The following is a 21,185-nucleotide window of genomic DNA, read 5'->3' as shown; positions in this document are numbered from 1 at the left end:
GTCAGTAGGGCAATCCGCTTTAAAATACTTGGTGAGTTTGTGTTTGAGAACGAGCGAAACAAAAGGGAGGGAGGTAGAGCCAAGTGGATTTATGAAGCGAAGCCGTAGCAGTCTGGAGAAAAAGTTTCCATTTCCTCTTTCTGACCCTTTCTCCCTCCCTTGCTCTTCTCCCTGGGGAAGCCGAGGGCTCTTGCTTGGCTCTTCCTCTCGAACAGCCCCAGAGCTAATTTTGTAGCTGTCGCTAATTGCTTCTCAAGTGCGTTGCTCATTCTCCACTACTCTTTTCTTTATTTTTTTTGAAATCTTTTTTTCTTGCTCTCCAAACCAAAACAAACCTCTTAAAGCATAACAGTAATTACAAGGGAAGAAATAACCTTTTGTATTTGTACTCTGGCATTTACTGTCCACTTTCTTTCTACCTCACGTGGCCTTTACTCCGAGACCTTTTCTGCTGGAGCAGTAACAAGAGAATAGGTGCATTTGATGTATCAAGTAGGTGTGTCTGAAAGTAGTCAGACATCCCTCTCTTTTTTCAGCTTTCTTACCTCTGACAGAGCGTGATGCTTTTAGCAACCGTGTTTACTCATTTCTTCATTCTTTTGTGGAAGCTGAGCAAGACTTTCTGGCTGTGGTCCTGTTACCTCTCCTTTTCTATCTATCTGTTTAATGAAAATGGAGGGAGAAAACAAATTTACTTTGTCCATTACACAGAACGGATATGCTAGAAAAAGAGGAGAGCAACATCAAACTAACAATATTTTTACTATTTGAATCTGATCTTAGTGGTTTTCTAATCTAAACGTTTGATAGATTCATCAGGTACTCGTATTTTGCTGTAAAGCCACTGGCCTATTGCAAGTCACTGTTTCATACTTCCACTTCTTTTCTGGAGTTGGCCAGGTGTTCCTCATTGAGTTGACATTCCTGAGTTTGTACTGGAAGAGATTTCCACGCTCTTCTTACTTGGTATCTTGCACTGAGGTAATATGTTAACATAAGTGAATCTGCTAGTGGTATCTGTAAAAAAAGGTATTTGAATGTTTTCCTTTCTGGAAGTGAAGCTGTTTAAGTTTTGCCAAAGTCGACAGCACTGTCTGTCCTTTTTTTTTTAATACGTATTTTTGTCTTTAGCTTGGAACTTCATTGAAAAACTTCATCACAGGAAGCTCTTCTCAACAGTACAGTTAGAGGAAGAAAAGTTACCTGGTTTAAATTAAGGGAAGAAATCTTGCGAGTTATGTCCTGTCTTGTAAAGGGGAGCAGCAAGTGTTGTGGTGGGCTGACATTTTAATTCTTCTGTAGTGTGTAGTATAGGCTTCGGGTTGAGTTGAAGGCTCACCCTACAGTCAAAATTTACTTCTTAGTATCTCTGCAAAATTTGCAAAGGACTGGCTGCAAAATAGAAACGAGTCACGGTGCTTAGTGGTAAAAAGGATAAAAAGAGGTATTGAAGAGAAATTCGTTCAGTAATGCCGACCAATCATTGTTTTTAATGAAAAGGAAATCTTGCAGGGGAGGGACAGGGACATTAGCCCATTTTATTAGTGTGAACAGTGTTGTATCGTGGCAAGATGTGCAAATAACCATTTATAATAAGAGTTAATTGCTTGGATAAATTTCATGTTTGTTACCTGAATATTCCTTTAACACAGTTACAGCTATCTTCTAACATATCTCTGTTCATAATTGGTGAGCAGGTCAGAAGCCATCTGTATTGGGCTATTGGGGTTACTCCTCCTGCAGTGGCTGAAGGTCTCTCCTGTTGGTTTTGGTGGTGACAGTTTGCTTGGGCTCAGGCATGCAATTCCACGTGTGTTGAATCCCCCCTGAGGATTCGTTCACTGGTATCGGTGTGCCTGCTTTTCCATGCTCTTGCTCCTCCATTAATGCTGCTTGAAGGTCCAGAGATGCCTTAAAGGTGACGTAGGCATGTACAGGATTTTATTGAGATCTGCATAGGAGTGGCATTACGTGTGAGCGATTTCCTAATTTTCCTCCCCAAAATGACCTAGCTGATCAAGCCTTCTCAAATAAGCTGTGGTCTTCCTAGGCATTATGGTCGATTAAAGAACTGAAGCTGTGTTGGAATTCAAGCAAAACGCTTTTTTAGTGATGAGTATGTCACAATCCCCCACTCCCCCTCCACCCCGGCTTGTCACAGTCAGGGGCTCAGGGATTCGGTGAAGGGCAGCAGCACCCCCAGCCATTGTGTGACATTTCAGTCGCTGCTTCTGCTCCTGTCGCGTGGGTTGCTTTGTGCGAGTCCTAAGCCAACAGAAGTATAACCCTGGCCCTGAAATGAAACTTGTGAAGGTGTGTAAATCGGAAGCGCTGTACCCTAGAGAGTAGTAAACGTGACTTACTATTTTGCTGAAGATACGGAGTAATCATTCACTTGCAAGAAGTGTGCTTCCGTGTCACATTTAGGGTAACTGAGGGTCTTTTGCTCCCCAGAGGAGAGACCTGGCCTCCTGAAATATCCTTTCCTGTTTAGATAATGTTATGCTATTCTGCTCTGTATCCTATCATCGCCATGCGTGTAACTGTTCTCAGGCTGCTTCTGAGTGACAGACAAGTACAGCTGGAGAGAAAGTGGGATTTTGCCTTTTTTTTTTCTTCTTCTTCTTTTAGCTGTTGGTAAGAAAGCTGGAGAAAGCTCTTTTCTGGTGAAGAAAGGCAGTAAAAAAAAACCCCAAGATTTACCTTTTTTATATAATTGAAATTGTAATATTTAAATGTTTCCAAATCATTGTTGTGCTAGTGCTTGCATTAATCGCAAGAACGCATCCTGAATTAGAGGTGAAAGTGTGCAGACACTTGGAGAAATCACTTTGTCTCTCTCTGTTCACACCTTCAGTAACTTGAGTTTCTGTTTGCGTATAGATAAATCCTTTGGCTCTCAGGACTGTCATATTGGAGGTTTTAAAAATTATGGTGAACCCTGTAATGTTGCAGAGGCGTAGATGGTAAATTGGAGAAGCAGCTGACACATCAGGGCCCTAGTTGTGTATTTCAGTGGTAAAATTCTTGGCATTTAGCTTGTGGAACGCTGATTGTGTGAATGTAATTACTACATCTAATCTATTTTTCTGAAGTGATTATTTGCTATCCGTTGCCGTTGCTTCTCCCTGCCAAAGTTTCATTTTTCCTTTTTAGTTTGACTATTTTATTAATAGAATGAACTAGGAAGATCTTGCTTATCATGGGGACTTCTTTTAAAGTTTAAAGGATTCTCTTGAGCTTGGGTTTTAAGTGCAATAGATACTGGTATCTCTGTGTCTCAAAACACATTTATTGGGCAAAGATGGGGTGGAGGAGAAACAAATAATTACTTCTTACACCCCTAATACAGATACAAAAGTTAAGTCTTAAGAGATTTGAGAGTGGATGTTAAAGTAAGCTGTAAGAAAAGCTGCAATAAGGCATAAATATAGGAGAAATTCTTTCTCTTTCATGTCCTATTTGGTCCCTCTATGCACACTTACTTTGAACAGGGCTTATAGTTAAAATTACAAGAGAGAATAATGCATTATCATTAATATTTTCTAAAAGTTTGTTTACCCTGCCGTTTTGGAAGAGGAGGGAAAGCTTTTTGAAAGGATCTGTGTCTGATTGGAATATTTAATCCTTCAGCTAGCTGCCCCATTCTCGGGTAATGACTTATTTAGTAGCAATGCATATCTAGCAGGAGGCTTAAATTAGTGATTGCTGGTTCATGTTTCTGCTCTGTGGTTTTAGCCCTTATCCTTTTTAAAGCTGATTTCCATGAAGCTGATTATGTGCGGGCTAGAGTTAATCTGTAATGCTATCCGATTCACTGACACCTCTTCCAAAGCAAAGTGTTCCTTGTTGCCAGGAGCAATCCCTCATTCCCTTACTTTTGGAAATCGGTTAATGCGTGTCTTTTGGTCTTCTATTTAGGGAGGCAAATCCGTTTCCATGGTTGCGGTTCTTGGAGGTTGTGGGGTGAAGGATGGGGGCCTGCCACACCGTGTGTTAATGACCTTTTGGAATCAAGAGCCTTAGTTTTGCAAAAACGGTGATAGCTTTTCAATAATAGGGGAGTTTGGTGTTTTGAGTTGGGAGGTCACTGCCAGCTTGCTCAGTGAAACAGCAGTGTCTTTTTCCTGCAAGACCACATTTGCACTGGGAGCTGCAATAGTGTATTTTCATATTCTGTTACCTGAAAGAATTTTAAAGTATTCATAGTGCCTTTCTGTTTATTTTCTTTCTTTTTGCCTTTTTTTTTTTTTGCCTTAATGCTAAAAGGTCCGTCACCCAGTCGTCTGTGTCAACAACCATGTCTTCTGTTCCATTTGTATTGAAGTGTGGCTGAAGAACAATAATCAGTGCCCAGCCTGCAGGATTCCTATCACACCTGAAAATCCTTGTAAGGAAATTATAGGTAAGGACAGCTTTAGGCTTTGAAATTACTTTCTGGTATTTACTGCTGGAGGAGACTTCTTTCAGGCCAAAGATGTCTGGATGCTTTTTCCTCTGTCTTTTTTTTTTTTACCTAAGTGTCTAAGGAAGGTCTGAGTTAAAATCTTTCCAGGAGCATACATAATAGCTACAAGGTAAAAATTCCAAAGATGACATGTACATTAATGGCTAGATTATTCAAAGGCAGCAAGTACCCTGCAGCTCTAATGATCGCTTTTAAATCTGGAGTGGACGGTGAAAGATGCATCTCACTTGAAGTACTCTACCTATGTATTGCACCCTGTTGACTTAAGAGCATAGGTCAATATCTAGCTCAGAAATAGTGTACTTAAACCCACAATCTTGAATGAGTATATGGTCTTTTTTTTTTTTCTGTTTACTTTTTGTTCACTATTTCCTCCGTTTTGCTTAATTTTTTAAGAAAATGTCTCTTAACAGGCAAGTAAGGCAAAACTACAAGACCTGAATGAGAATATGAACTTTCCTAGAGCTAGGAAATACTATGATCTTTATTTGACATAAAATGTCAGTTCTGCTGTTTGGATCTGAGAGAAAAATATATCTCAAACAATCTAACTTGTCCTAATTAAATGTATGCTTGATTCCCCTGCCCCCTTCCTCCCCCTTAGCTCTGTTTTTAATAGTGTGAGCGTAAATAAGATTGTATTTTTCTTGACAGAATCCTAAGTTGAGAAAATCAAAAGTTGTCTTCCTGCTATGAGGCAGGATTTTGACTTTTAAACATCACTAATAGATACTCCTGTCTGACCTGTTCTGAAAAGGAAAGGACTTTAAATCTCCCACGGTAGGAGATAGTAGTCCAATGTTAGTAGCTGATAATAAAAGTGCTATAAAGTGGATTGCTCATATTAAATTGACTGAAAAAGAAACAATATCAGTGTTTCTTTCATCTCGTGCTGCTCCAGGAGGAACGAGCGAAAGTGATCCTGTATTTAGTCCGACAGTCAGAAAACACCTACGTAAAACAAGGCTTGAATTGCTCCACAAAGAATATGAGGTAAGGACGTGGGGAGTGCTGTGACTTTCCAGAAGAACTGCAACTCAAACCACTGCATACGTCTGGTCCTTTTGTTTTGAGACCTGTTGGTTTTGAGCAAAGGCTTATACTGGATCCACATGAAACTCGGCTGCGTTAAATTTCCACCTTCTGGCTGAAGTTATGAGAATAAGAGCATTTACTGGTGCTTGAAATGATCCCACTTAAGTCATGGTGATATTCTTGCTATGCTACAGGTAGCCAAGTACAGTTCTATAGTTTTGTGGGAATTTCACCTCAGGCAGTATGAGAGAGTTTTCTTTATACATATTGGGTGTTGGGAGCTTTGCGCTTTGTCTTCAATACAAATGCAAACATATTCTGAAGTAATTCCCTGTTCGTCAGGGAAACTAACTTTATTCTTAAAGAATATTGCCCCCTGTAACCTTGTGGCATAGGATAATTTTTATCATTGTTGCTCGTTTTCTGCAATGCTTGGAAGTTTGTTTCCACTCTCCTGCTGGAAAAAAAATACCCTCTTAGGAACAAGGTGAAAAGGTGTCAATAAGGAATATGCTTAGTTTTTCTCAGACATTGTCTCATTAGTAGGAGTAGCATGAAGAATTTGCATATTTTGCAAGGAAACCTATCTCGGGGAAGAGAATGAGAGAAAGGAAACAGACACTCTATATATCCTTAACACTGGGGAAGTTAAAGCTGATGAGGAAGTTAAGGCTGACAAGCTTGCCTGTAGCTCAGTTTCTTTCATCCTCTGTGAAGGAAAGAGTCAGGAAAAGGATATTTCCTGCCTTTCTAGTGAATCGACTCCAAAATCACAGAGAAGCACAGGGTAACATAAATCTCCTCAAAAACCTAAATTTAAGATGGTTGTTCTCATGCTGGGAAGAAAAAAACCCAAACGTGATTATTCGTGCAAATATGCCTTGGATTTATGTAAATGTGGCCTCCTTCAGTAATCTGACCTTGAGCAACTCAAGTATTTAAGTTGGTGAACAGCATAGAAGACGTTTTCAGGATAAATGATTTCTTTTATCCCTTTAACAATAGGCTTTTGAAAGCTTCTCCTTCTCTGTGGCCTCAGACCAATACAGCAATGAGCTTTGCTCTTTGCATTTTGAGAGTCTTTCCTGAGATGTTGCTACTCTCATGTAGCTGGAGCAGCCTTTTCCAGGCAGCATTCTGTCCGGTTTGAATCTTGAGAGTTTCGGCATCCGAGCACGCGATGTTTCCGAATGATATGAGAGAAACATTCTCAGGTAACAGCAAATGAGTCAGCAGAGGACGACCTTAAGAGCATGCTTTGATACAGGAAATCCTCCCACAGAGCACCCTAATAATAGATTCATGCTTTGAAGCTTTCGGTCTGCCCGCCAGTTTGTTCAGGGTCCTTTATGTAGTCAAGGGATTCCCTTCACTAAAACCTTCACTGTGCTTGAGCGTGGAGGTTGATTAAAATCCTGCCTAGAGCACAACGCGTAAGCATACTTGGATATACGTATGAGGGAAGGCATGCGTCTGGGCTTGCCAGAACCCACGTTTCGAAAGTGCTGTGGGAACTTGCCAGTGTTATTTAATTAGTCTCGCACTTTGTTTTAATTCCTCTGAATTTCTGACGCCTTTTAGGATGAAATAGAAGCCCTGCAAAAAGAAGTGGAAGATCTGAGAGGTAAAAATTTCAGTTTACAGACGCAGCTGAAATCGCTTCTGGATCCTACGGCATCGGCTTTGTCTTGCCCAAATGAGGAAACCAGACGGTCAGCAAATGAAGCAAATACCAGTGGCCCAGAAACTCCAGAGGAGTGGAGCAAAAAGCTGAAAGCTGTCAATGATATGTATAAAAAAGAGGTGGATAATGTAGAAAAGTTAAAGGAGGTAATAAATACCTTTCTTCAGCTATCTTGTAATATTACTGTTTCATGTTAGTTAAATGGGAGTGAGAGCTAGCATGACCTCTGGGTACTTCATAGATCCAGAAGAAAGGGAAAAATTGAATTAGAGTGACTGGCGGTGCATCATAGTATTTCCATACAGCCTTTGCAAGTGTCAGATGTTATTGCTTGTTCCGGTGAGTCTTGTAGGTGACTCTTCTTCAACTCCTCCATCACTCTAGGACTGAGTAATTGGATTATAGTAGCACTTGTCACCAATATTGATGACCAGATTTTTCAGGCTTGCAATAATCTATATGATATGTCTATTTTACAACATTCAGTGGCCAAACACAGCACAGTTGGCTGAGAAAGTTTTTGCACTATTGCCCTCGCTGCTAGCCGATATTTTTGGTGCAATTTGCTGAGGCAGAGTAACTCGACCCTTTGACCAAAAATAGACAAGATTCAGCATTTTATAACCAGAAGATCCTTTACTGGAAATCTGCGGCTTTTTTATACATCTTGAATGTAATATAAAGGAAAACCTGATACTGCAGAAGGAGGGATGCAAAAGAGAGTCATGTGAAAATACATCTAAATAAAAATATCTTGCAAAATCTATCTGTGGGCACAAGAAGAATCACCTCCAACATTGCAGAAAAGTAAAATTTCAAGATTAAATTGAAAGGCCAGATGGAAAGGTCTGGACTTGCATTTATTCAAAATGCTGTCTTTATTTGCTCTGTTAACAATCCTCGGTTGCCTTCTGCAAAACAGAAGTGGGGTGTGTTTGGGACACTTTTTTCCTTTCTAAGCATTTATGGTGTTTGCAGTTTTCCAGTGCTACAGACTCAGAGGCCCACATTACACCCTTCTGCCATTCTCTTGTTAATGGGACACTTCTAGATTGCTTCTGTGTAGTCTAAAGCAAATTTTGGCCCTGATTGGACTGTGTGATAAACAGTAAAAAGAATGAATCAAGTTCTGAAAATTAGCTTTTTCAATAGCTTAGCTAGACTCAGACTTCAGCTTTACAGGTTGGAACACCTCTTGTGCCCTCCTAAGAGGGTCCCAGGAGTCACTTGTAGTTGGCAAAAGGGGATTCACAGCAAGGACTTCTTGTCTGCCTAGTTTTTTTTCTTTGTTTTTTTTCTTCCCCTAACATTTTTCTCTTTTTTTACGATGACTTACTTTTTTAGTTTTCCCTAGGTAAGTAAAAAGAATATAGCAGGCACTGAGGGAGGGGTGTGTTTGGATTTGTTTGGTTTTTTTCAGTATGACTTCAACCCTAGCAAGAAAAGAGGTTTATGTTTATGGAATCTCTGAATCTAGTTAAGAGTTAGATGTGAGTAGAAGTTTAGCTGGATTTTAGGGACCAAGTCTTCAGTTGTGGTCATAGAATCATTTAGGTTGGAAAATATCGAGTCCAACACTCTTTTCCCATCTGTTTCCTGTTCAACAGCTGCTCACCTCCAGAAGTACCTAAAGTCACATGTATCTTCTTACAGACATTGTCTCACCTCTGAGCGTGCACTGACCAACCCCAGTCAGAACAAGACCTCCTTCCCACATACACTCAGTCTGAAACCAGAAATCTTATCCCTTAAAGTACCTGACCTAGCATCTTCAACCAGCCATCGCTTCACAGTGAGACAAGGCCCCTCAAAATATGTAGTTGCCACCACTTTCTTAAAGCCAGACTGAGTCAGGTAATAGCTACCACCTTTATCATCTAATGTCCTAAAGCAGAGACTCCCAAAGGAGGCATTATTACAGTCATAATGAGTATGGAATTGGTAATATAAACCCAGTAGTAGCAATAATAGACAAAGTACACTCATTAATGGTATGGTTACATGAACTCATTAATCAGGACATTGTGCTGCAAGTGAGGATCCCTTGGAGATTCCTGGCTTGGAGGGTAGAGTGCTCTTTGGAAGAAGGACACCAAAGAGGTTTGGTCTTACCGTGCCAGGTGGATGCCCTACCTACCAACTCTTTGAAAGTCATGCAGTTTCCTCTTTGGTTGTGTGACTCGGAGAGCTGTGTCTCTGGAAAAAGAGAAAGGTCTTGACTGTGTTGTCAAATGGTTTGGTGCTGCCTTGGAAGAGAGGTGTCCTGGATCCTTACTCATTGCTTTCAGGATAGCTTTTTGTGGCTTTATTTTTTCAATATCAAATAGCTGGTGCTCAGGCACCTCAGTGCTGGACTCGCCCTTCCCATTCCTTCTTTACCAGAAGTCTCTGTTTACTCGCTCTACCCCTAGGAATATTGTGGTGTTTGGGTCAGGAGGAGGGTGTTTATTTTCTTTCCTGCTCCATTCCCCCCGCCTCCCTCTCTTAGCCTCACCTGGAGAGGTTGCTGGGGATGTTTGTTTTCAGTATACGGAGATTGAGCAGCCTATGAAGTGCAAAGAGTATTTTCTACTTGTTAGGATAGTGGCATTCATTGTTCTGAAACACAGCGGCAGGAAAACTTCTCTTTATATGAAGTATCTTGTTAACAAGGATGTCTGCTGAACTGAGAAGAAGGAGTTGACCTCAATTCAAGGAGTAAGAAGGATTGTGGATCAAGAGCCTTAATCACAACATCCTGGAAGAAAGTGAAGAAAGGCTGCAAATAGCTTGTCGTGATGGATTTACATCCACAGGATAACTATGCTTTAAAAACAAGTCAAAAACCCCCAAAAGTAATCTTACTCTAATCTGGAATGGGGGAAGCTGTTCAACATTAGTTTTGCTGATACCTGCACATTGTAATGTTAATGTACTTAACGTATTTAGTCATGTGGAAAAAAAACATGGAATTGCCATTAGTACATCTCCTTAATGACTTTCTATGCTAACTAACATAGCTGTGTTTATTTCCCTAGATAGGACACTTGCGATGTATTTTGGGAATATAAATAAAAAATGTCTGTTCGCTCTTCAGTTTTGCAAGCCATTTCCCATGGTGATTTTTAAGTGGTGTCCCTGTCTGAAGGCTGTTTCCTGCCTTCACTTTTCTAGTTCTGTCTCTTTAAAAAGGAGAAACAGCTTGTCCTATAAATATTAGAAGTCATTTCTAGTTTACTGTATACTTATTTTTTTCCTTTTCTTTTCCTTAGGCAAATAAGAAACTGAGCATGGAAAACAATAGCCTTTTAAGAGAGAATTTGCGACTAAAAGCTGAAGTCGATAGTAGATCGCCCCAAAAGTATGTAAATATTTTAAAAGCTACCGTATTTTATTTATAGACTGTTTAACTGTTGTAGGACTTTAGCGTAAAACTGTGGTGGTATACATGGTCTTGCATTCATGTCTCCAGGTAGAGTTTGGAATTTTTATCCTCACAGACTTGGGTGACAAATGCAACTTACAGAATAGTCTACAGTGATGGAATACAACATGACTACATGTGCTGCTCCTTGCATTGTCTGGCCAGTAATAGAGGGATGGATTTATTAGTTGAATTCTACAATTAACTTATTTTTGTCATTGGGAAATTTCTAAACTGGGTAGAAGGTCATTTACTGAGTGCAGATGTTCTGGTTGGTTGTATTTGGGTTTGGTTGGTTCTTCCTTTTGCTCCCTTCAGCGTTTGTGCTGTGGAGTTAGACTCTCTGTTCAAGGAAAGTTCCTGATAGCTTTGTGACTGAGCAAGATACATAGACTTGAACTTCTGCAGCATGAGAACATCATTCCCAAAACTGACACCTGGGTTTAATACTCTGCCTTAAACAGTTAAAACACCAATGACAATGGACTGGAACACCTGCCTTGTGAGGAAAGACTGAGAGACCTGGGGCTTTTTAGTCTGGAAAGGAGACGACTGAGAGGGGATTTAATTAATGTGTATAAATGTATGAGGGCTGGGTGTCAAGAAGGAAGGGACAAAACTCTTTTCATGTGTGTCCTGTGACAGGACAGGGTGTGACAGATTCCAGCTAGAGCACGGGAAGTTCCACGTCAACGTGAGGAAGAACAACTTTACTGTGAGAGTTTCAGAGCACTGGCACAGGCTGCCCAGAGAGCTTGTGGAGTCTCCTTCTCTGGGAACTTCGAAGACCTGTCTGGATGCGTTCCTATGTGACCTACCCTAGATTCTGTGGTCCTGCTCTGGCAGGGAGGTTGAACTCGATCTCCAGAGGTCCCTTCCAACCCCTAAAATTCTGTGGTTCTGTGACCTCAAAAAGCAGAAACTTTGCTATAGTGATTAGAGCTGTATGCTAAGGTACCTCTCCTTTAATGTACTTTGTTTAGCAACATGCTCATGTTTTTAAAGTTGTGTTCCCTTCGTTAGTTTTCTACTTATTTTCGCTTGGTGATTTAGAATTTAGAAAGGTAAGAGCAGCACGGGCCAAAGGCTTATACGGTGCTTTCAGGGAAGAGGGTTTGGGGGCACCTGCGTAATGCAAGAGGACAGCTCTCTGGATTTTGTTCTAGTTCACAGCTCACTTGCTGGAAGATGAAATTCAGCCTTATTGAGAGCTTGCCTGCCAGACTGCTCGTCACTCAAGATAGGAGAGAAGATGCGGGATCCCTGTGCTATGCTGTTGAATGCATAAAAGTACATTCTGCCCCGAAGTCTCCTAGTAAAGGAGATAGAGTCTTGTTTACGCTCTTGACAATGGAAGGGGCTTTAGTGGCATGGAGTGTTTTTTACCCCAAAAGATTCAAGAGCAAGTTGACAAGGATGGCAAACTTGAAAATTAAACTGATGTAACTAAACAAATCCTAGAAGAGTCAGAAGAGACCAGATTGTCTAACTTGATTTTTACTTTACTGATGTCAGGTAAACACTCCAGTGGAGAGATTTTCCATTTCTTCTAGCTTGTGCATTCTTTACCATCCTGTTAGTCAAAAAAATCAGATATCAGAAGGGTAAGTCTGTGAAGAACTGGTCTTTGTTGCAAGCTGGTTATTTTCCCACCTTTTGTCAGTGTGGGCTAAAACAATAGCCAGTCACTTTCTTCTCTAGAAGCACAGATATAGCCATATGTTATGGGTAATTGGCTTTGTTGAGATCTGTTTTGCAACCTAGATACCAGCTACATTGGCCTGTGTCTATACTATTAGATTTTTAAAATTTTTTTTATTGAGTCTTCAGAACAAATAGTCACATCTTGCACCTATTGGGAGTGATCTTTGGCCCATTGCTAATTCTAGAACTGTGCATGGGAGTTGAGCACGTAAGTTGAATCAGGCTTAAACTGAGCCAGGAACAGTTCAAACATTTCAGGAGTGTAGACAGTCACATGGCTTTTGTTGTCGTCAGCTTTGGTTTTACTTTGAGCTCAGTCTACTTGCAGGAATTTAAGTATAGGCAAAGAAAAACTTGTTCCTGGGAGAAAAAACCCTTCCACACCTTAAACTTGGCAATTTTGATTCATCGTACCTATACCAATTCAGTCCTGTTTGTGTCTTCTAGATTGAATTTGGCCAATTCTTCTAGAGAAGTGTGACTTAAAAAGTAAACTTCTGATTTACTTGGTTTTGCTGCACTCTCAGGACTCTCCAGTGTCTGTGGTTTTCTGAAGCAGTAATGCTTAGAACTGGGTACTAGATTCCAAGTGAAGTCTCAATAGCACTAAGTAGAGCAGAAAAACTGTCTTGTGTCTTGCTACAACATCTTACATTGATATTTTGCAATACCCTTTTTGTTGTTTCCTTTTATCTAGCACTCCTAGCATGAGTGGCCACTACCAGTTCTGTTAAAGAGCTACTTAGAAAATTACCTTCCCACCTCATTTTGCATTTGTGTGGCTAATGTTCCCTTCCAAAGCAGAGGATTTACTTATTGGCTTTTTTCAGACTGATGTTTTGCACGTGTCAAACTTAGAAACAATTCTTTTGAATTCCAGTCACATCCTTCAGGTGGTAGGTCATCTCTTGTTGTTAGCAGATTTTACAAATTAACTTTCACCCTTGTAGTCATCAGTCTGATTAATATTTAGATCAGATCTAACATCAAGACACTTTTTTAATGTTCTTCTAGTTCTGATGGCAAACTTTCTTACCTAAAAGGTCTTTCAGCCAGGCTTCACACACTGAACAGGGGTTGCAATAACTGTTTTCTTACCTTGCTTATGAAATGTAAGCATTAGAGTCCAACACTGTCACTATAATTAAACTTTTCTGTGCAGGCACACTGATTTGCAGTACAGTTGTTTCAGTGTACTCTATTCAGAATTGTTGAGAAGGTAGTTTTTGGAAAAGAAATGTCTAAAGGACTCTCTAGTGCAGTGTAAAATAGCTACTGGATTGGATCCTTATAATTTAGTGTCACCACTGTTGTTTCATTTGTCATATATTTCTTAGCTTCAGCTTTTCAGGTGTGGATTCACACTTAAACAACTGGCTAGGTAACTAGGTAAAACTTGTATCAAATTTTTTTTAGAGCATTTGTCATTATTCAGTCTCCTTATGCCAAATATAGTTCTTTTTGTGCGTAGTGACACTGAGGCTAAATATCACAACCTAAATTATTTTAGTAGGCTTTGCTTTATAGCAAAGGGAACACTGATGGTAGGTGAATGATCCCTTTGTAACATAGATTCTGCCTCTGACATCACAAGAAAAAAATAATTAATGTTCTTCAGTGATCAATAAAGATTCTCCTTTCATCATAGTCTTGAGCTGTTTTTTCTTTGTTCATATCCATTAAAACCTGCTGGAAAATGTCAAGTACGTCAATAAAATTGACATTGCAGCCATGTCAGGGATTTTTACACAATTTTTTAATTGATGGTGGTGATTGATTAGGTTATTTTTTTTTCCCTGAAAAACATTTTTGAGCGTGGATCTTCACCAGAATACCATTCCATCATATAGTAGGGACATAGGTCTGAAAAGCAAGTAGAGGTAATTTTCTTGCTCTGATTCTTACCAAAGACCTGCATCTCCCATTTCTCAGGCAAATCAGACTGATCGTTTGGTGATCCTTGTTTGCTCTTTGTTTGCTCTTTCTCTTGAAGGATTTTCAAGTGACTTCCATTTTCCTGATGCAGAACAGAACTTCTAAAACTTAATTTTTGCGGAATGGTAAGGCCCTGTTACTTCCAGCTCTACTTAAAATAGAAAACTGTTAGGTCCATTGGCAAGGCACAATGGATCTAAAAGCATTTTTGGCAAAGGGATGTTTGCTTTTTACCTGAAGGAAAATGACTAGCAAGTCCATCTACTCCAGGGTATAGTGTATTTTATGAATGGTTAGATTCAAATTAGCTTGAACCAGACTTCTAGGCTTCCTAGGAGTCTTTTCCCTAAATATTTAATTTCTTCTGCCAGTTAAAATCCCAGTCTGAAAAACTATCTGTAACATGCAGAAAATTGTTGCTTTGTCTCTTTTCTCTGGTTTTGTGAGTTGTTTTATTGTTGTTTGGGGTTTTTTCTTCCCCTTTCTCCCATTTTACTGTTCATCTTGTCTAGATTTGTGGCTTCAGGTAGCTGCACACTGAAGTCTAAGGCTGTTGACTTTTTACGTCATTCTGTATGACATTCAATTTTTATCTAACTCAAGTATTTCTGCTCATGACCGACTATTTAATGCAGTCTGCGTTTTACTGAGCCTACAAATAGGTTTCTAATAACCTGTTTCAAGAGTGCAGAGGGTAAGAACGCTGCTGTCTTCCTTGATAGAAAACTGGACCTCTTTCTCAGCTCCCCACAAGCTTGCTGTCCCAGAGGAGTGGCCATCTTCAAAAGCCAGCTGTGGTGTGGCCTTAAAAGTAAATATGAGAAAATGCTATTTAGTATCCTTCAAATACACTTTGAGTTCTTAAGTAATAACATTAAATTCCTAGGAAGCACCTGCTCCAGGTGTGAAGATCCAAACCTTAAGCAGATGAGTGAGGACATTCAAATCTCACTGCTTGGTTTTGTGGGTTTTTCCAGTGGTTTGTTTTGTAGTAATTTTGAAGTCGTCCTTTCTGTTCGTGCTATTCACCAATGTCAGGTATAATGTGGCTTTCCTGCATGAAAGACCAAAGTTCCTTCACTGGAAAGTGTTAAAATGCTTGGAAAGGCTTTGCATATTTATCTAAATTCACCCAATTTGCTAAATGAAAAGAAGAGCTCTTTTCAAAGAATATACACTGACTGCTTCTGTTCAAATCCTGCTGCTCTGCAGTCATCCAACCAACAGTAAAGCTTAGCCTTACTCATGTGGTGTGGAGAAAGTGGATTTCTCTGGTGCTCAGGAGAGATTTCAAAGGAAAACTGTGTGTCTTCAGGATGGCTTGTACTCTGTGAGCTCTGCAATGGAGGGGATTTACTGCCAAGTGTGTGCTTATATTGAATAACTTCTTCTACAAGCTTAAAAAATTAGCTACTTCAAGAAGGAGTCATTGTATGCTTTCACCTGTCAGCTGGTCTGGCCTGCAGAAAGGAAAGTAGGAATAGGCTATACCCAGGGCTTCATACCTTAAATACAGCAAAATGCTTGAGGTATTCCTCTTGAGTTTGTTTTTTTGTTTTTTGGAATTTTTTTGTGCTTACTAGGAAAAGGCCTCCATCTGACAGTAACTGTTTGGTTTTTCTCTTCTTAAACATGCCTGTGCAAATACAATACACTTCTAAGGCAATTGTGTATAACCTGGGATATTCTCAAGATGTTGCTGCAGATCACTTTTCATAGTTCATGTAGAGGATGACTGCAGAACTTGTTCTCATCCAGCTGCATCTGGTACATAATATCACAGAAGGGCTGTAGGAATTAGTGGGGCTTTCAGCTGTTCTGTTCTTGGATTTCCTACCCTTCTTCTTGTGCAACTGCAGAACCCCAGTGAAAAATGTGTATCTAGGTGACAGAACTGGGTTTCGTTGTGCATTCTGGCATTGAACCGTGATAAACTCTGACTGTACATGGTCATTTCTCCCTTCTCACCTTTTGTTTCCTTTGGAGGATGGATCATGTTCGCATATCTGAGCCATAGGGTGGTCCCCAGTCTGGACCATCAGGTGATTAGAACTGCAGAGTCACCTTCCATGGCATCTTTGCAGCCACAGTCTTTTGGAAATGGTTATACTATTTACTGCAGCTACTTTTACTGTCCTCAAAGAGGAATGTTTGTATGAGGTTCTGTGGTTTAAACTGAGTTGATATTAGTTAAAGGCTTGGATAGACAGGTCTGCTGCAGTCAGCAGTGACTGATGTTGAAAATAAAACCCTAAAACTGAGTTTGCAGAACCAATAGATAAGAAGAGAAGAAACAATTGAAGAAATTTGTTCTTTTTTAGGTGAGAGACTGTTAAATTTCCCAAGCGGTTTCTAACTGGACATCTTCAGGAGTACTCTTAATATAATGGAGGCAGCAGTTGTGGAATAACATGAAAGAGAGTTACTCAGACGTTAGGGCTATCATGTTAGCTCTTCTTGCTCACTTGCAGGTGAGAGCTGACTGCAACTTTCTGATTGGTGGCAAGTTAGAATCCTGTTAGGACAAGAAGAAGGACTCTGAGGAACGGTTCTGATGTACAGGATTCATCTAGACATTCAATGTCACCTCAGACACTGTAACATATCCAGTACACCTGTCTGGGGCTGGCAGCTGTGATACAGGACCTACAGGATACCTCTGTCCTTCTGGAGTGATAACTAGAGGCCAGCAGTCACGTAAAAGACCTTAGGCCATCTAAAATGTCACTGGATGTTGAAGGATTCAAACCCTATCTGAAATGTCTTTCTGTTCAGTTTATGACGACCACTGATTTCTGTGGGCTTTCAGTTTTCTGTAGAAAGAATGTACTTGAAATAAACACAATGTTTCAAGTGATACAAGCTCATTAAGTGATACAACTGGAGAACGAGAGACAGTGTCTACGTGTGAGGATATGAAAAGTGCTCTTTACCACATGTATACCGAATACTGTAACTTCTACTGAAGAATGCAGCAACTTGTTACCAAGCGTGAAATGGTTCAGGAAAAATAGTGTCAGCCTAAAGTGTCAGGCTTAACTTTTGGGCTATGGCGAATACTGTAACTTCTACTGAAGAATGCAGCAGCTTGTTACCAAGCGTGAAATGGTTCAGGAAAAATAGTTTACCTAAAGTGTCAGGCTTAACTTTTTGGCTATGGCACAGTTCATTGTACATCTGAAGGGAAAAACGAAATCTTACAGAAGAGTGGTTTGGGGAGATAAGGAGGGTTCTGGCTTCTTTAGCCAAAATATGCATGTCTGTTTTGCTGAGCTGCCAGATCAGTTAATAAAACACGTGTGTCATGATATGGTCTGGAAGAATTGATTTAAATGTATGCATTGTGATATGGCTGTCCTGAAAACCCATGTCCTTGAAGATTTGGGAAACAAGTGCATGCAAGTCTCGGAACAGGAACAGAAAGCAATTTCTGTTCTAGTGCTTAACTGCAAAGGTAACTGTTTGTAGGCAGTGTGTCATATGCTCCATTTCTGAAAACCAAAATTCCCAAGCACATCCCTCTGCAACTGTTAACATATTAGTGATGCTGTTTGGCTTTGAACAACATACTGTATTTTTTTTTTAACCTGAGGACACTTGTTATAAAAGTTGCACTTGAGAATAGAGTGCTTCTTCCTCATAAGCAAATCTCAGGCTGTCACTAATGTTGTTTGCATTAAATAAACATATTGCACCATTCTTCCATTAAAAAGGAATTGCCAGGTATGCATATAAATGTAAACATGTTTAATTTTTATGTCAAAATGTCTGTTACAGCAGACACCAGAAAATCTTGCTTATTTTACATAAGCATTTTCCCCATCTCTTACTTTGCTATTAAGCTAAATTATATTTTTGTATCATTTTTGTGTCCTTTATTAAGCAGCATTGAGTTTGCTCCTGTAAGGGCTGTATGAAACAGATTTGTTGGAGAAAGGCAAAATAAATGCTTTTGCATCACCCTAGGAAGCAGGAAGGGTCTTGTGTGAGCCCTCCTGTGCTAGAGTGGCTCCTTCAGTACTTTAAACCAAAATTTGAGTTCCTCTTACCGAAGGAGGGAATAAGTCTCAGTGTGTTGTGTGTGAGGATGCTTATTTTCATTGTAACACACTTCACCTGAAAATATAATTGAAACATTCCTAAGCTATCTGTGATTTCTGCTCGTTTCATAGGGGAGAGGGAGGAAGTCTTGTGCACCTTTTCTCTAATTTCCCTCCTGCATTAATCCACAAAAGGAGAAGCCTCTGTAATCAATTGAGAAAACTTGTTACCCATAGAGTAGGCAGATGAAAAATGGTCTGTCTTCATTTTTATGAAGACAAAGACAATTGGACAGTGGTAATGCAGAGGTGGAGGGAGTGAGTCCTTACCTCTATAGAATTTCAATCCAGCCAGCCCCTTTTAGGGGGCAAAAAATAATCCCCTGGAGTGAACAGCCCTAAATACAAAATTACTACTTTGCCATTTTGGGTCTACAGAGCAGTGAGTGATGTATCCCAAATCTCTGTGGAGCTTAGGCTGGTCTGATTTAAAACGTGGTCAAGGAGCAGTTCTGCAAAAGAGCTGACTTAGACTGTCGTGTGAATCTTCCCCACTGCTGCCCCATCTGCATCAAAATCTTCCAAGTCCTTTAAATCCTCAGAAGCAGTGGAATGGTCAAATACATTGTTTGATCTGATCGCGTATGCCCGGTTTGTTTGGGGCTCGTGATTCCCCTCGTTATTTTCCCTGGCTGCTGATTTAAGTGTATTGCAGCTGTCAACATTGAGCAGTTTCCCACTCCTTTGGGCTCGGGAACAGAGGAAACGAAATAAGATTCAGTTCTTTGTTGAGAGCACATGCATGGATTCGTGGCTATTTTGCATAGTCACAGCCTGCAGATAGATCCGCTTCAGACCTCGCAGGTCTGAGGGTTGCAGTGGGAGCATTTTGCAAAGGGCTGAAGGGATAGAGTGGGGAAAACAGAATAGGAATTGCCTGTGACTCTGAAAGATGCCAAAGAAGGGATAGGCAGAAGAAAGAAACAGGGTGGAAATTCCAGGCAGTGTTTGTGCTGGAAGAGCAAACGTAAACTTGTAGAGATGCAAGATGGAAAGCGGAGGTTAGTGTAAGCCCACACACAGCGTCGTCATTCCTTTGTGATAGAAACCTTTGCGTGTCCGTGTTGTAGGGCGATTGCAGGTCTTTCCTTCCTAATAATGGCAGAATTTTAATTGTTTTTTCTTCCTATAAATTGAAAGCCTCGACTGGAGCAGAGAATTCCCTGGTGTCCACCTGTCAGTGACAGGTTAGAATTAGTCAGGGCATATAGCTGAAACCTTCACCTGCCCTCTGGGGAAGGTCAGTCTTGAAAGCTGGTGGAAGGCAGCTCTGTGTCTTGGAGCTGAGAATGTGCTCCGGCTGGAAGCCCAACAAACACGCAACTTTCACAAACCACAAGTGGCAGGCTTTTTGTATTGGAGTCAAGGCAGAAATGAGATTGTTCCAGTGGTAAAGCTCAAAAAAACAGGTAGCCCTGAAGTAAGTGGAAGAACCATCCACACAATGGCTGAGGAAAAGCTGTATGTCTAACAGGAACGTAATTGAAATGGTCTATATAAGTATTTAAACCACCGCAAAGGACTATTACAGTTTCTGAATTTCATACTGGCATTTTATATTTGACAAGGTGACATTGTGTAAGAAATGTATTGTAAAACACTGCTGTACTGTAGGAAAATGATTGAATGTAAATATTTCAAGATGTGGACCACTGTTCAAATGTTATCATAAATCTTTGCCATTGTTTTAGGGGATAATTCTTCATGCATATTTGAGTTGAATTGATAGAATCAGCCTCTGGAAGGGTAATCTGCTTGCTATTGCCTTACTGCTTCTAATAGTTTAATTTTGGCTTTTCAGGTATTCACCTCCACCTATACATTATATGTATTTTTTTATATATATAACTAGCAGAGAAAAGTTGTGATTTTTGTTTTCAAATTAGTACAATGTTTAATAGCTTTATTCTTTCTTGAAACGAGCTCACAAAGCACCACATGAATGTCTTTATCCAGCTTAATATTTTCTTTCTTTTTTTCTTCTTGCAGGTTTAGTAGATTTACAGTAGCTGCGCTTCAGTCCAAAGTAGAACAAAGCGAACGTGAAATGAACCGACTAAAAAAGGCACTGGAAAGGAGTGATAAATACATAGAAGAAATGGAGTGTCAGCTTTTACAGCTGAAAAACGCCAGCGAAGGAACCCAGACAGTGAGCACTGTTAGTGAGAGAACGCTCTCCACAGATGCTAAAGGAGCTGAGAGCAGCGAAGATGCGATGTGTTTGAAAACTCAAGCTGAGGAGAAAAAAGCTTTGACTACCAGTCAAAGTCCTGACGGTCTTGAGCAGCTAACGAATAGTGGAACTTGCTTAAACTCTTCTAGTCAAGATGGTTCAGATGGCTCAAATACCCACTGTCCCCCAAAGAAAGAACTATTTCCAGGATGTCGTGGAGTCCTTCTGGATGAAAATGCTACAAATATGGATGTCTGCTTAGAAGTGCAGTGGAATAAAATTGAGGAATGTACCCCATATAAGGATGAAGAACTTTATGATCTTCCACCACCTTGCACTCCTTTTCTGTCTCTCAGTCGTCTTCGGCTGAACACTCCTGATGGAAAAGAAAATGCAAGGAAACCATCAACATTCCTGAGAAAACTGAAATTTGAAGATTTTTGTGACACCTCTGATGATTGCAGCAAAGATTCCCCAGAACACGGCACAAGCAGCTGTAATAGTGAAAAGAAGCTAAACTGTTTTACTGCAGGAAAATCAGGTTTTTGGGGGACCTGCCCAACAAATTTTGCTAAGAACTTAGATTTTGATGAGTCAGAGCAAAACGCAGTAGCTGGTCAGTCAGATGAGACACCAGCAAAGTCCAGTGATAAAACAAGTTCTTGCTTGCCTAAAAGGTTACA

The 21,185-nt window shown here is 40.2% G+C and overlaps 1 protein-coding gene across 1 annotated transcript in view; it reads left to right on the top strand.

Annotated features, from left to right (window-relative positions):
* Positions 1-4,269: 4,269 nt before the first annotated feature.
* The window catches only part of RNF219 (ring finger protein 219), a gene marked incomplete at its 5' end in the record, with an annotated part of 17,574 nt that continues 658 nt past the window's right edge, over positions 4,270-21,185 (top strand). Inside the window, 5 exons of the mRNA XM_009876172.1 lie at positions 4,270-4,405; positions 5,370-5,461; positions 7,085-7,333; positions 10,439-10,527; positions 20,319-21,185. The exon at positions 20,319-21,185 is cut by the window's right edge and continues 658 nt beyond it. Of these exons, the coding sequence (XP_009874474.1) occupies positions 4,270-4,405; positions 5,370-5,461; positions 7,085-7,333; positions 10,439-10,527; positions 20,319-21,185 (1,433 nt within the window). The remainder of the gene's footprint in view (positions 4,406-5,369; positions 5,462-7,084; positions 7,334-10,438; positions 10,528-20,318) is intronic.

Source organism: Apaloderma vittatum, unplaced genomic scaffold, assembly GCF_000703405.1.
Source record: "Apaloderma vittatum isolate BGI_N311 unplaced genomic scaffold, ASM70340v1 scaffold37229, whole genome shotgun sequence".
Lineage (NCBI taxonomy): Eukaryota > Metazoa > Chordata > Aves > Trogoniformes > Trogonidae > Apaloderma > Apaloderma vittatum.
Note: the sequence above shows the minus strand (reverse complement) of the source record. Positions and strands in the feature narration are given on the sequence as shown.